Source organism: Ornithodoros turicata, unplaced genomic scaffold, assembly GCF_037126465.1.
Source record: "Ornithodoros turicata isolate Travis unplaced genomic scaffold, ASM3712646v1 ctg00001250.1, whole genome shotgun sequence".
Lineage (NCBI taxonomy): Eukaryota > Metazoa > Arthropoda > Arachnida > Ixodida > Argasidae > Ornithodoros > Ornithodoros turicata.
The window spans coordinates 63,071-76,832 of NW_026999518.1; the positions used below are offsets into that span (position 1 = coordinate 63,071).

A 13,762-nucleotide genomic window follows, 5' to 3' on the forward strand; every position below is an offset into this window, starting at 1 on the left:
GTCTCTCAAAATACACGTCACTAGCGATTCTGACAATAGGGCACAAAGAGCTAGTCGTGAGTAGTCTGTTGCTTGTCGGCAATGTTCCTCTGTGTCGAACTACGATCGAATTGTTCGAAACAATTTATCATAGCCACGTGAAACCTGCATTTCAAACCGACAAACAGACAGGAGGATTCTTGAGACTGCAAGCGATTCCACATGACCAGATTACAAATGTGCTTACGTGGTTCTTATACTTTGCGTGATCACGTTCTTCTCTCCGCGCAGGTGCTCAAGATCGCACAACCTGCTTTCAGTGCGGCAACGCCTTTTGCAGTTGGAGCGATGAGGACGATCCATTATCTGAACACGCCAGGTGGTACAGAGACTGTCCTTACGTCATTCTGCAGCTTGGTGATGAGGTTATCGAGAACATTAGACGGGAACACAGCAATACACTGGCAGAGGTAATTTACCCTCCGCCAGCGATAAAGCTGCCCAATCTAGAGGAATCTAGTGAGTCAAGCGCTTGTACAACCGGAGCGGGTGCCGTGCTAATAGCATAGGGCGCAAATTGCACGTAGTAGCTGAGTTGGGGCAGGTTGCATTGGGGTGTTTGTTTACAGCCTTCTGTTCCTGTATTTGGTGGACATTTCCCCCTGCAAGCGCTTCTCCTTCACTGTGCATACTGAACATCCTAAGTTGTTTTGATCTAAATTTGCTAAATATTTTTCGAATGATTTACTTCGTTGTACACTGCACCTTCCCGTTGTTGTTTTGTCGTACGCATTTTCTGCATGCTTTCCTGCTGTTCCGTTCCTGGTGGTTTTGTTATAAAGATCTCACTGAATGCTTTGCGGTTGGAACAACAACAACTTTATTTTGTCTCTGAAGAGTGGGGAGGTTCATCGCCAGAGGGGATACTCTACCCCATTGCTGGTGGGGATGCAGGGAATAAAATAACGAGCCCCTTCACAATAACGACCGAAGTCCGATGGTGTCCAGAAATGTCAAAAGAGCTTTGAGCGCAGATCGTTGCTGGGCTTGATTGGACCAGGGACCAAGCAATTTCGGTAGAGAGAAGGGGCGGGAGTCCAGCTGACGAAGAGACCCGGAGGGTGTGGTTCGGTAAGGTTGGTAGTTGGGACAATGAAGAAGAATATGCTCCAGATCCTCAAGAGCACCACAGTAGCAGGAGGGAGAGACCACTTGTCTCAAGCGGTAACGCCAGCGAGCTGTAAAGGCCACATCGAGACACGAGGGGTGTCACGAGGCGTCGCAGAATGGAACTGCGGTCTCCTGTCAGCAGAACAGTACTGGTCCGTTTCCGATACAAGAGTGGTGCTTCTGCGGCGCTGTCGGCCTGCTCGTTCCCCACGACACCACAATGGGCTGGTACCCACTGGAGAACTAGCCTGTGGCCTGCAGCGTAGATAGTGTGGTAAGCCATTAACACATCTGTGACTAGGGGTGCGGAGGGCCCTCGTATGCCGGAATTTTCAATTGCTTGCAGTGCAGATTTCGAGTCCGTAAAGACTGCCCATTCCTGCGGTGTAAAATCAGTGATGTGTTGTAAAAAGAAAAGGATGTCATAGAGTTCCGCAGCTGTGGAGGAGGTTGGATGTGAAAAACGTCCTCCGTGCACTACACCTTCGGATGGTATGACGAATGCTGAGGCGGTTTTGTTGTTGCGGGATGCGCCGTCGGTATATGTTGTCGTAAACGTAGAACACTTCTCATAAGGGTTCCATACGATTCGTACGTGACAAGAATACTATACATATGGGGCCGTATGACACACATGAGGATAGTATGGGGGAGATAAGAATCACATATGACACATAATTCGAAACTTTGATTCTGCCAGATAGTTATGGTTACAATTATTCCAAACTTATTTTTGAAATGGGCCACTTGCGTCACGCACTTACCTACTAAAAACTGATTTGGGAACAAAATTTCTCTCACTGCCCTGGAGGAATATGTAGATAAATAAACTCACTGCTACGTTCCTGTGTTAGGGTCTGAAGAGTAACGCACGGACGGGAACGGTGTACACGCTCCGAAGGATACGTGAGGTGACACACATGACTATAGGTTAGGTCAGGTTGGATGATGTCCCTTTTTGCTGAGAACACAATTAGTTATACCCTAACATACATTTCTCCTGTTTTCTAACCTGTTCCCGTACTCGAAGCATCGATTCTTCAGGTATTTACCTGGAGTACACGGGTAGCCTGCTCAAGATTCTTGGGCATCCTAGTGGTTCATGGGAGTATTGAGTCTTTCGACGAACATAGAGGCCTAAAATGGTCCTATCAAGATGCTATTTGTTGTGACGGATTCCACATTCCTCCCCCTTCACGAGCACGCCTAAACGTTTTGTGAAATCCGACAAATGTAGCCGACAAATGTGGAAATTTTTGGCTTCCATCAGCACATATACGACACATTCGTAGCCGTCGATTCCGACGATGTTCATTCCGATGATGTTCATTTTTTGGGGACCTACTCTACGTGAAGTACCAAACGTGACAAAACTGACCGCAGCTCTCTAACTTTAGCGGTTCTCCAGTTACCGGTTTCCGTGTTTGCACTCCCCACAATACATGTGGCTGGCGGCCGCATTTTCCTAAAACCGCCCCAGTACAGCTACATAGTCGTGTGTAACGTAGTTTTGAAGGTCTCGACGTGCTCGTTTCAGTCGAGTTTGTCCTGTATGCCCGCAAAGTTTCGTTCTCCAAGATACGATATTGGAATTGCAGTTTTTCAACGCCGGCGTGTCTGGGTGACGACGCGCGGAAACGCTTCGCGCTGTTCAGTGCTGTAACTTGCTTACCTAACGCATGATTTACCTGAAATTTTGTGTGTGCATCTCCGTACCCTGCACTACAATCTTCCAATTCGGACCTTCGTCAATTTCCAGCTGTTAGGGAGTCATTTAAGAAATTCCTGACGCCGACCCCCGTTTCGCGACATTTGTGCCAGTGTTTGGGTTCGAACCCCACGGCAGATCCCAACCTCCCTCTGACGGGTTCACGTACTTAAAGCGGCCAAGGCTTAGGAACTTGCGACACCTTTTTATCTCTCTCCACATTTTCCTAAAACCGCTCTAGTTGCAGGTACATACTCGTGCGTAACATAGTTTCGAAGTTCTCGACGTGCTCTTTCCAATCCCGTTTGTCCTGTAAGTGGGCTACAACGCACCTGACGTGGGAAAATGAACACATACATTGCTGAGATCTTGAAAGACATAACGTAAGTTAACCCATTTGATACCATTGTTCCCATGTGGGAACAAAAACATTACCTTCGTCTAAGCGATCCCGCAACTTTAGTAACGGCGACATATACGTCCAAGTCAGCTTGCACTGTAGTCAATATATCTACCCCAACAACACATTGCACTCCTATGGATGTCCGAGAAATATCCGAGGACGGACATTCGGACGTCCCATGTACATACGTCCGTTTTATGTGTGTGAGAAGGGCTGAATGAGACAGAAAAACAGCGCCATTGTAGCGCCTAGGGATGTCCCATGTAGATATTGACGGATCAAAATGGGCAGTGCAGGGGACGTATATTGTTTTTTTCTTATTTTTCTGTCGGATTGTTTCGTATGGCCAACTTAATGTTGACATTATTTACACACTTCTGTACTTCTCCAGAAACACTTCAGACTCGTGCATTGGTGACATTGCTTTATTATGCAAAAAGATGCACTGTGTAGAAATCGGTTGTTTCCTCCAGTTGCTCATTCTTTGTCGCTCCAAGTCTCGTGTCAACAGGTGTGGGGCGTCGAAACAACATGCGAACAACCACTGGAAGCTTCCTCACACACATTTGACAAAGTGTGACGAACCTTTCGTTGCTGCTTTTGGTAAAAACGTAGACCTGCGATGAGTCATTTTCAACCGGCGTTTACTTGAAAGTAGCGTGTTCACATCTCTTCGTACCACATTGGCGTCGACGCAGTGTACTACGTAACTCGCACGACAATGTCCAAATTTTACGTTCCAGTAGCTGACGTTCCCTTCGTGTCGTGCCTTGTAGTTACGACCAGAATTTCTGTTACTATGCGACCCTCAAACACACGCAGACGCAGCACAACAGCAAGGCAAACCCGCCATAACACAGCATTAATGTAGGGAAGGAGCAGAGGAGCCGACGCTAACGCCATCTAGGTGTTCAGATTCAAATTCCGCTGTCCGAGATTTCTACCAGCGACGTTCTCTCAAATTAAGCATCCATCACTAAAACCAACACTTTGTTTTGAATTGTAAATGACACATTTGAGCTTCAGTTATTACTACACCTATACGGGCTGCACTTTTCTACTTTTTGTGCCAGACATGCATAATAGATCCTGTCTGGAGGTTCCCTCGCGCGCCATATCGCACACTGCATGGGCAGCGCTTAGCGATTTGGGCGGACCCGGCGCTTAAAACAACGTTCGCAGGATGTACGCTAGGGACTGTGGACATTTGGATCTATCATGCACATCCGACGCACGTTCGGTGTTGCTGGGGTATACTCAAAAGTATGACCCGAAATCGCGCTTAGGTGTTTACGTCTTCAGTTGACAGGGAGATGCTTCTGCCGCACTTACCAAACTTGCAATTTTTGCCTGCAATTGAGTTTCTGTCACATGCTGCAGGTGCGTCGCCTTCCCGTTGTTTATGTAACTGCCAGTGGTGATTGCAGGAAGACAAATAAACATATCTGTGTGGTTATAAAAGTTCCCTAGCCAAAATATTACGATGTCAGGCAAGAATTCCCTCATTTGTTGCCATTTGGGAACAATGGGTTCAAATACATACTTTTCCGTCCTGAACGGCTTGACGGGCTACGCTTCTGAATCTCTGCATATATCTTCAGTAAAGTTCTCGGACATTAGTAGAAGCCTTGGAAGTGGTTGTAGGAATCAGCGGGGACACGAGAATAATAGTGTTGGGCCATGCACAACCAAATGTGAGAGGAACGTGACCTATGAAGACCAAGACGAAGAGGCCAGAGCACACACACTATGCCAGGTGATGTAGCAGGCACGTGGAAGGAAGAAGTGGAAATTGCTGTGGGCTCTGGGTAGAGTACAGAGTACACGTCATGAACCTCCAATAAAGAGGAACAGCGGCAAAATGGGTAAAACAGGAAGGTTGCACTATCCTGGCAGGCGACGAGTCAGCCTGCAACAGTTTTCCCCACTTGGTGGCCTATCGCCCTTTACGCTGCTGAAAACATTTTTTTTTAAATCATGAGCTTAGCTGCCTTCTAGCGACAGAGTCTGAGAAATGGGTTCGTGAAAAATTAGCTTCGGGATTCGATGTGGTGTGTCCGGTCACCCTTGCTTGCGCTTGCACAGCAGAGAGTGCAAGACGGTACAGATACAACGAATTATAGTTAGCCCGTACAGCTAATAGTAATAGCCCGTGGACAGCGGCAATGCGACACAACTACCTCGCGCCATTGCTCAAGCCAATTAGTTCAACCGGTACTATCGTCGTCCTAGCGTGAGGCTACGCACATCTGCGCGCTGGGCTAGTTCGTTATAGTTAGTCACGACCTCTTCTTAAGGTTGAGAGCTCAGCTTCATGACTGTAATGGATTTTTCGGTAGGTTGTCAATAACTACAGTCCTGTATTTACTAGCAAGAAATGGAGAGACAACTGCTCAGACACATCCAGCAAAAATCCCGCATCGCAGCCTGGACACTTCACCTCGATGTAGGATGTCGGCCTATGCATGATTAGCTACACTGCATGAGACTTGTTGTGAAGTACTATTCGCAGCTTGTGATGGTCCGTTCAGAAGAAGAGGTCCACTTGGCGAAATCTCTTCTCTACCAAGAGCAGGACAAGGGCATTACTAGCCTCCGAAGGAAAATACCGCGGCTGCAGACAGAGCTGAGAAGAATGGAGGACCGATATACAAAGTCTGTCAAGTGCATCTGTACAGTCAGTGCACAAAACTTTTCCAGGGGTGAGTCTTGCTGTTAGAAAGTTTTGATGTTGCGAGAGCCTATCGTTCCCACTTGGGAACATTCCACATCTGGCAACGGCTGCATATTTTGCCTTCCAAATTTATATTTGCGTATATCTCCACATAATGAACGTTTCTTCAAAGACCCGTTGTTGTAGACTTATTGGAAAGGAGGGCGGGCACTAAAGGGTTAAGATACAGGTCGTTGGGAAAACAATTTACTGAGTTGTGTTTACTGCGAAACAGTTAGGGTGTGCACTTCACCCATGCAGCCCCAACATCTGCTTCATGGGAGTGCAAGCTTTTTACAACCGTGCCCTTTAATGTAACAAGCCAAATGAGCTGAGTAACAGAGAAAAGTTTCCTGGTTGTTTCTCCACTATGGTCGTGTAAAGATATTCGCTTGACACACCTACATTTTTCTGTGATGCACCGCTGTACCGCTTTCATAATGTATTCTCCCCTTTTTTGCCTAGCGTGTAGGTGGATTTTGCCCACTATCTGTCACTGGATGCACCCTGTACAATCTTTACTCCGCATCGTCATCCGACCGCTACCCCAGTAGCGACTACTTCAACGTGGTACCTTATGCTCTGTGGGCCCAGTATAAGCGGTCTCATAATTCCGCTGTGGCTGACACACACATGGACCACATGGGAATTGTATGGGACACGTTTATACGGGATTGTTGGATATGTATGTTCTCGTATGGTCCATACGGGCCATATGAGCACCCCGGATAGCCTATATAACCCATATGTCCATATGACACATATGCCCCATGTCCAATAATGCCGTATATATCCGTCCCGTATATATTCGGTATGTCTTTTTGTTTTGTTTTTTGTTTTTGATGTGCGCGGACTAGCACATCTTGCAAGACTTAAAATCAATAGTGTATGAACATGTCTTTGGTCACTCGGAGTCGAGCAACTCAAGATGGGCGTAACCTTCATCCAGTGTCACATTTATAAGCGGACGCTCTCAGGGACAAATAATACTGCCATGATTACGGTGGTATGGAAAAAAAGTACGAAATAATAACTAAAAATCATCACGTTCTCATCGTCGTGCTACGGTGGAGTATAATCATGCGGTGATGGCATGATGATGGCGACTGGGACGAGGTAAGCGAGGGATGCGCCCTCGAGATCCGTCATTGTGCCGTCTTTCCACACTTGGTAATTGATTTGGACTACTAAGAGCACAAAACGCCGCCTAAAGGCCCGCTACACAATGCCACAGAGCACCCGGCAACAAACATAAATTGAAAGCATGTTCTCCTGACTTCCTGTACTCGAAGAAGGGACAGCCGGGTGACGTTATACCAAAACGGGAAAAACGCTCACGCAGCGGCACGACGTCATGCGCTAAGCGCCACTGAAGACTGGCCCTACGGGTGTGCAGCCAGCCAGCAGTGGTCGTACGCCACGCTATATAGCGCTGAATACGCATCGAGTTCGGGGGTGGCCGATTGAGCGCAAGAAGTGCCATGTAAAGGCACCGCACAGGCCATGATGTTATGTCATCATCAGGGAAAGAAGCTCGCAGGCTACGCATTGCCACAACGTATGCCTCCAGGTTGGGAGCCACGCACTCTGAGCGCGAGCGAGTGTGTGTCAGCTCAGGAAAAAAAAAAACGAATGTCGGGAGCTAACAGAAAAGTTAGTAGACCCTGAGCAGGATGCCGCTGCTCTAGGGGACCCTGAAAGATCGCGCGCAGAACTAAGGCAAGGCACTTCACCTTGAAATCGGGCACAGATAGGCCGCCATCTACGCGAGGCCGATGCATACGATCTCTTCATCCCCATTCTACAGAACCGCCCCAGATAAACTGAAACGCCGTACGTGTAGCGTGCCTCCATGTCAATGTCACCGTCATTTTGACCAAGTCGGTTCGTCGTCACCCGAAAGATATACGTCGCTCGGGAACCAGCGACCATCATTTACAGCAGACTCTTCCCGAGGAATCTTTTCGCCCCCTACTGTTACGCGTGCATCACAGTTATCATGGTCACACTCATCCTCACTTGAGTCGCTCGGAAGCGGCACAGAAGCTACGGAGGACATCCCTACCTCCACCCCATCTACTGTGTTAGGAGCGACAACAGCGGCAGGCTCCAATGCAGCAGAATCCGCGACCTCCGACACCACATCCGCAGAAGGCGCACTCTGTGGTGGAGCAGTCCAAGCGCCACCGGTCTCCAACGCATTTGGAATGCCAACCACAAGGGACACCCAGGTTTTCACGGAGCACGACTTAGCAGCATGGCCTCACCCATACCTACGGCAGCGTTTCTCACAGCGCGCATGGCCTACTTCCCCACACCTAGAGCACACAGACACCGTGCTGGACCTCTTAAAATGTCCTGACAGCCCACACCTAAAGAAGTTCTACGCATGCATGGGAAGCGAAATATAAGTCGCCTACCCCAAACGCGGATGAAGTTTGGCACCGGAGGCTTCACTTCCATGATCACACGGCGGTTCCCGGTCTCTATGAAATTGAGTTCCGGATGGTCATATATCTCGCGGACGATGTCCTTTACTGTGCCATACTGGCCCAGCGCAGAAACAATGTGCGCGTTATCCATACCAACCGGTGCCTTACACACCCTAACTACGGTGAGGTTGGCTTCCAAAGAAACCAACGGAATGGCAACACCAGTTACATCTACAGAGGCCAAACCTTTAGGGTTGCAGCCCCTTGGAGAGACATAGCCTTAAGCTCAAAATCTGACTCATTCTGGTGCTGAAATTATTGGAACCCCGCCACCAGGAGCCTTCTTCACCAGAGCGAAAAGGAATTCCACGCGTGATACTGCCAACGGCGGTGTTACAAGAAAATCGAGTGGTCGGCTGGCCATGGCACACACACACACACGCGCGCTAAAAGAATGACACTAGCCCATGATCAGAAATACACAAAGGAAAACACACACAGATATATAGATATTTACAGAAAATCAGTACATCACTCACAGAAGCTCAGCTTCGTCGTTGTCGTACTAGAATTCTCAAAAACAGAGAGTTTTAAAACTTCGCATTGTCAACTGTAGGACGGGACAAGCGTAAGCTTGCCCACGTCACGCATCAAAAATAAAGCGCCACCTGCGACAAAGCAAGCAAAGAAACACAGAGTTATAAAACGTTTTGTATTGCCAACTGTAGGATGGGACAAGCGTAAGCTTGCCCACATCACGGTTCAAAAATAGTACTGCAGAGTTATAAAACGTTTTAAAACCAGAGAGTGCATCAGCATCAAATGGCATCGTTTGCAACCAACATCGAAACTGTTACCGTGGCGATCACCGCAAACGCGAACTTCGAACCTGGCGACTGCTGCATACCATCAGTGCCAGTTATCCAACTTTGCTGGTGTGGTGGACGCATTTAGAATAACAATGTTCGCAGCAGCGATGCCACTGCTGCTCCCCTAGTAGTATCCGATGACGACGACGCCGGAGTTAACTGGTGCTGATGGCCTCCTTTTGTGAAACATTGTATCGAGCCAGAAAGGCTCCCTTTGCCCTAACGATGTTAATCAAACTGTTGGGAAGATCAGATGCAAATGACATAAATTACCAATGGCAGTAATTTGGGATAATCATGGAGCTATTTTAAGCCTGGAGAGCGTCAGCATATTTTTAAGAAAATTATTTTTCAGAAGAAATCTACTCGGAAAGGTCCAAGAAGGATCGGAAAAGGAAACCCCGGAAACATGCATATTTGCTTAAAAAAATAAGAAGGCCGACCTCAGGGGCCGGCTTGCTGTGGCATCTCAAACATTCTTCAAACCAGAACGCCAAACAACGGAATTAACAGTAATTTTTAGCTGGAACTCAACCGGAACTGAACCGTAATTAACCTATATAAAGCCCATATAAACTTCCCTGAACCCATACTGAACCCATATAAAAACTTCGGTTATCGGTTCGCGATACCGGTTCGGTTCGGGTTGGTCTGTGGTGGTGGTGGGGGGGGGGCGTGATGTGGGGATTAACTAAGCTATCTTGCATCATTTTTAGTGGCTACCTATAATGTTGTAGCATATTAGGACCTCAAACCTGTTCCGAACCAGTTTACACCTTCTGAACCGGTTTGAAGTACCCGAAAAGTACGTCGAGCTCCCTTTCACCCGGAAGACTATGGGAAATTTCCCTCTTTGGGTTGGTGCAAAGAAGCTCGAGCCTGTCCGTTCCCATCGCTTCCTTGGTGTGGTCATGGACTCGGACCTGCGCTGGGCTCGCCACATTAATCGCCTTGAAACCAAGGTGCAGCAATGGCACCCTGCTACTGAACATCTTTCTGGCTTAGGATGGGGCTGTGATCAGCGCTCCCTTCTAGCCGTTCACGCGACTTTGGTGAGGGCGACTGTGTCTTACAGCCCTCCAATCTTGCAGAGGATATCCACCACGTCATTAAATACCCTTCGGACCCTGTTTGCACGAAGCCTTCGCCGCTGCCTTCCAGTTCCAAGAGTGGCTGAAACACGACAAGTCCTGGCTGAAGCTGGTGAACTCCCGGTGGAGGTCCTTCATGAGCGTCAAACGGATTGACATTACCTACGTTTGCGTGCGCACATTCCCCGTCACCCACTCCTCGGGAGGCTCTCACTGGCTTCATAGCTAAGGACGTCACAGCGTCAGATGCTACCTAGTCTCTGCCTGTGCCACCCACCTTCATACGTCTTCCGGACCACCAGGAACGAAGAGGTCAGGTCCCTCCTCAAGTCCTTCGAGCCCATGCTCTAGTAGATGCCAAGTGCTCTACCTCTGCAGCAGCGTACACCGATGGCATATCTCAAAATGGGAAGTCCGCCTCGGCATTCATCATCCCATCCGAAGGCGTAGTGGAAGGACGTCGTCTTTCGCATCAGACCTCATCCACCGCAGCAGAACTCTATGCCATACTTTTCTTCCAGCAGCACATCGTTGATTTTATCCCATAGGGATGGGTCGTGTGTTCAAAAAAAGACAAAGAGACCAGTTCGACACTTACTCATAACTTTTACCTCGTCAGGCTAGCTATAGTCAGCATATAGTGTAGCAATGGAACCCCCAGAACTAACTACCAATCGTAGAGTTCCACGCGTTATAAAGTACACACACTTTCCCTTCATCATTCTCGTCTTCTACGAATGCGATAAAAAAAAAGAAAGACGAAATTAATCCGCAACATCGTGTCCACTGACTCTACATCTGCGCTGCAAGCAATTGACAATTCTGGCATACGAGCGTCATCCGCACCGTTGGTGATGGATGTGTTAATGGCGTATAACCTTGTCTACGAAGCATGGCACACGCTGGTTTTCCAATGGGTTCCAGCCCATTGCGGTCTGGAACTGAATGAACAGGCCGACAGCGCGCAGAACCAGCTTTCTCGTCTCGGAGACGGACGCGTATTGCGCTGCTGAGGGGAGATTGTCATTCCGTACTTTGACGCGACTCCACTGGCTTCCCGCTAATGGACAGCTGACATTCTAGCCCGAGCCATGCTGAGCAGAGTTGATCCAGCGCTCGCTTTCCGAATGCCTCGACATACCTCTCGTCAAAATGCAGCATTAATTCGTCAAATGCGCCTCGATGTGGCTATTACAGCGCAGTGGCCTCACCGCTTCAGACAAGTTGACTTTCCCCAATGCTGTCAGTGCGGTGATGTTGAAGATCTAGAGCACATTCTTCTCCATTGCCCACACTACCAACCTTCCCGAACCGTACTCTCCGGATCTCTTAGTGTGCTGGGCTCTCGCCCCCTCTCTCTCTCTCTCACAAAATTGCTTGGTCCCTGGCCACATCCAGATCACCAAGGCTCTGCCCTCAAAGCTCTCTTCACCTTTCTGGATGCTATACGACTTTGATCCATATTGTAAAGGGGCTCATTATTTTCATTCACGCGTCACTACCAGTACCGCCTCTGGCGATGAAACACCTCATTCATCATCCTATAATAAAGTTGTTGTTGTTGTTGTTCGAACCCATATATGTTACCTCCGGAGCTGAACCGGAATCGAACCTTTATGGTCGAACCCGAACCCGAAACAAACCGAAAAACGTTTCGGTTCGACGCTCTGCTTCAAGCACATGCACAGGGACTCTCGCACAGCGACTAAGGCTTCGCCTCCGCCGCCCCCGTGCATTATGCGGTGGCGACGACGCTTGAGTTTCGAAAAGTGAAATACCAATGTTGATTATAGCGATATGACGGGTGTTCAATCTGTATTGTGCCAGAATATGAACTATCGTCGTGGAAATATGTTGGGATGCCTGCGGCTTTCGGTATACGGCGTCTGATTGTGCATGTCTTCACGAATCTTATTGTAACAGGAGCTACATCTACATCTTTCAAATTGCTATTAGCGTCGGAGTGGAAATAATGAGTGAGGCAGAAACAGCGGCAGCTACTTATGTCCAGTGTTTTAGACAGTATCTGAGTAAGAGTTGTCAGTTTGTGGGTTCGAGCCTCAGAACTCAGTAGTGTGTTGGTTGAGTAACATGGTAACAAACAGGAAACATGAACGGACTGAGGACGCGTCTTCTCTCCGTCCGTGTTGAGTCGCGTTTGTTACCATGAGCCTCAGAGCAATTGCTTTCCACTGCGTAAGAGTGTTTGAGTAATGTCATTAACATTACTCAACAGACCCAAAAAGTATCCCGTTACAACTAGATACTTTTTTTTGTCTGTTGAGTAATATCAATGACATCTTCGTATGTGTTCTTGCATCTCATGGTATTCCATACAGTGTATGATTTTAGACGGTTAAGTGGAAGTGTTCTGTGATTCATTTGATTTTTACAAATGATTGAGGAAAGTGCAAAAAGATTGGGTGCCGTTTCCGCGCTAGCTGTCACTGTATCAGTGTATTCGTAACTCTGGGGTATGTCTAACAAACTCTGACATTTTTGAACTCGTTTATCTGTAATTGTAACTCAAATAATTTTTAAAATGAGCTTTAACGGTCCTGCTTATGTGTCTCTCGCTACTAAATTGATCAAGTCACTTGCGAACACGCAGACAATGTATAGTGCTATAATTCTTGCACTATACAGTACTTCGAAAATATGGTGGTTGGAATTTTGGGTGCCGCGTACCTGTTGAACATGATGCGAATAGATGTTCTGAGGTTGGAACACATAGAAAGGACAAACACGCACAAAGCCTCATTTGCCTAAGAAATTAATTATGATGAAGGAAGAAGCAAGTGCATGTCCTCTGCAAGATTATGTCTGTTTTCTGTATCTTCTCAAAGTCAAGGAAATGTTGTCTTCACCGAAACATGTCTAGATAGTTGAAAAGAGATTACGAAGCGGCCTCATAACTCAACTCATACTCAAAGAACTGCATACATTCGCTTATGAAAATAATAGAAAGAAGAATCAAAAGAGTCGTGTTTTGCGGGCACACACACACACATGCGGGCACAGACAAAAAACAAAAAAACACTATGCAAAGCATACTGTAAACGATAGGCTTCGCTGCTTGCGGACACATGAAAAGTAACGTTGCTGGTGCACTTCTGTAGTAGGTAAGGTTAAGAAGTGCTCACAACGACAGCTGCATCGGAACTGAGGGTGTATACGGCCGGTGCACTTGAAAAAAGGAAGATCGTGAAAACGCGCCACGAGAGGGTCTGGCGCCAATTTCGTCGAACCGGGGTGCCAGAGGACTCAGGTGTCCTCGTCCGGGTAACCAAATGTTAGAGGTCGATGGTCTCCCCGGCCGATGTTGATGGAATGTCCCAGTGTGCAGACCGTCGGGGACTCACGCTAGAACGGTGCAGGCAGAACTGGCTGTCAGGCG

General features: G+C 47.8%; 1 protein-coding gene across 6 annotated transcripts in view; it reads left to right on the top strand.

Annotated features, from left to right (window-relative positions):
• Positions 1-12,922, top strand: part of LOC135376714 (baculoviral IAP repeat-containing protein 3-like) — a 36,624-nt gene extending 23,702 nt beyond the window's left edge. For all 6 annotated transcript variants that reach the window (XM_064609201.1, XM_064609202.1, XM_064609204.1 and 3 more), the window contains one exon: positions 271-12,922. In XM_064609201.1, coding sequence (XP_064465271.1) covers positions 271-548 — 278 coding nt within the window. In that variant the 3' untranslated portion in view covers positions 549-12,922. The remainder of the gene's footprint in view (positions 1-270) is intronic.
• The last annotated feature ends 840 nt before the right edge of the window (positions 12,923-13,762 follow it).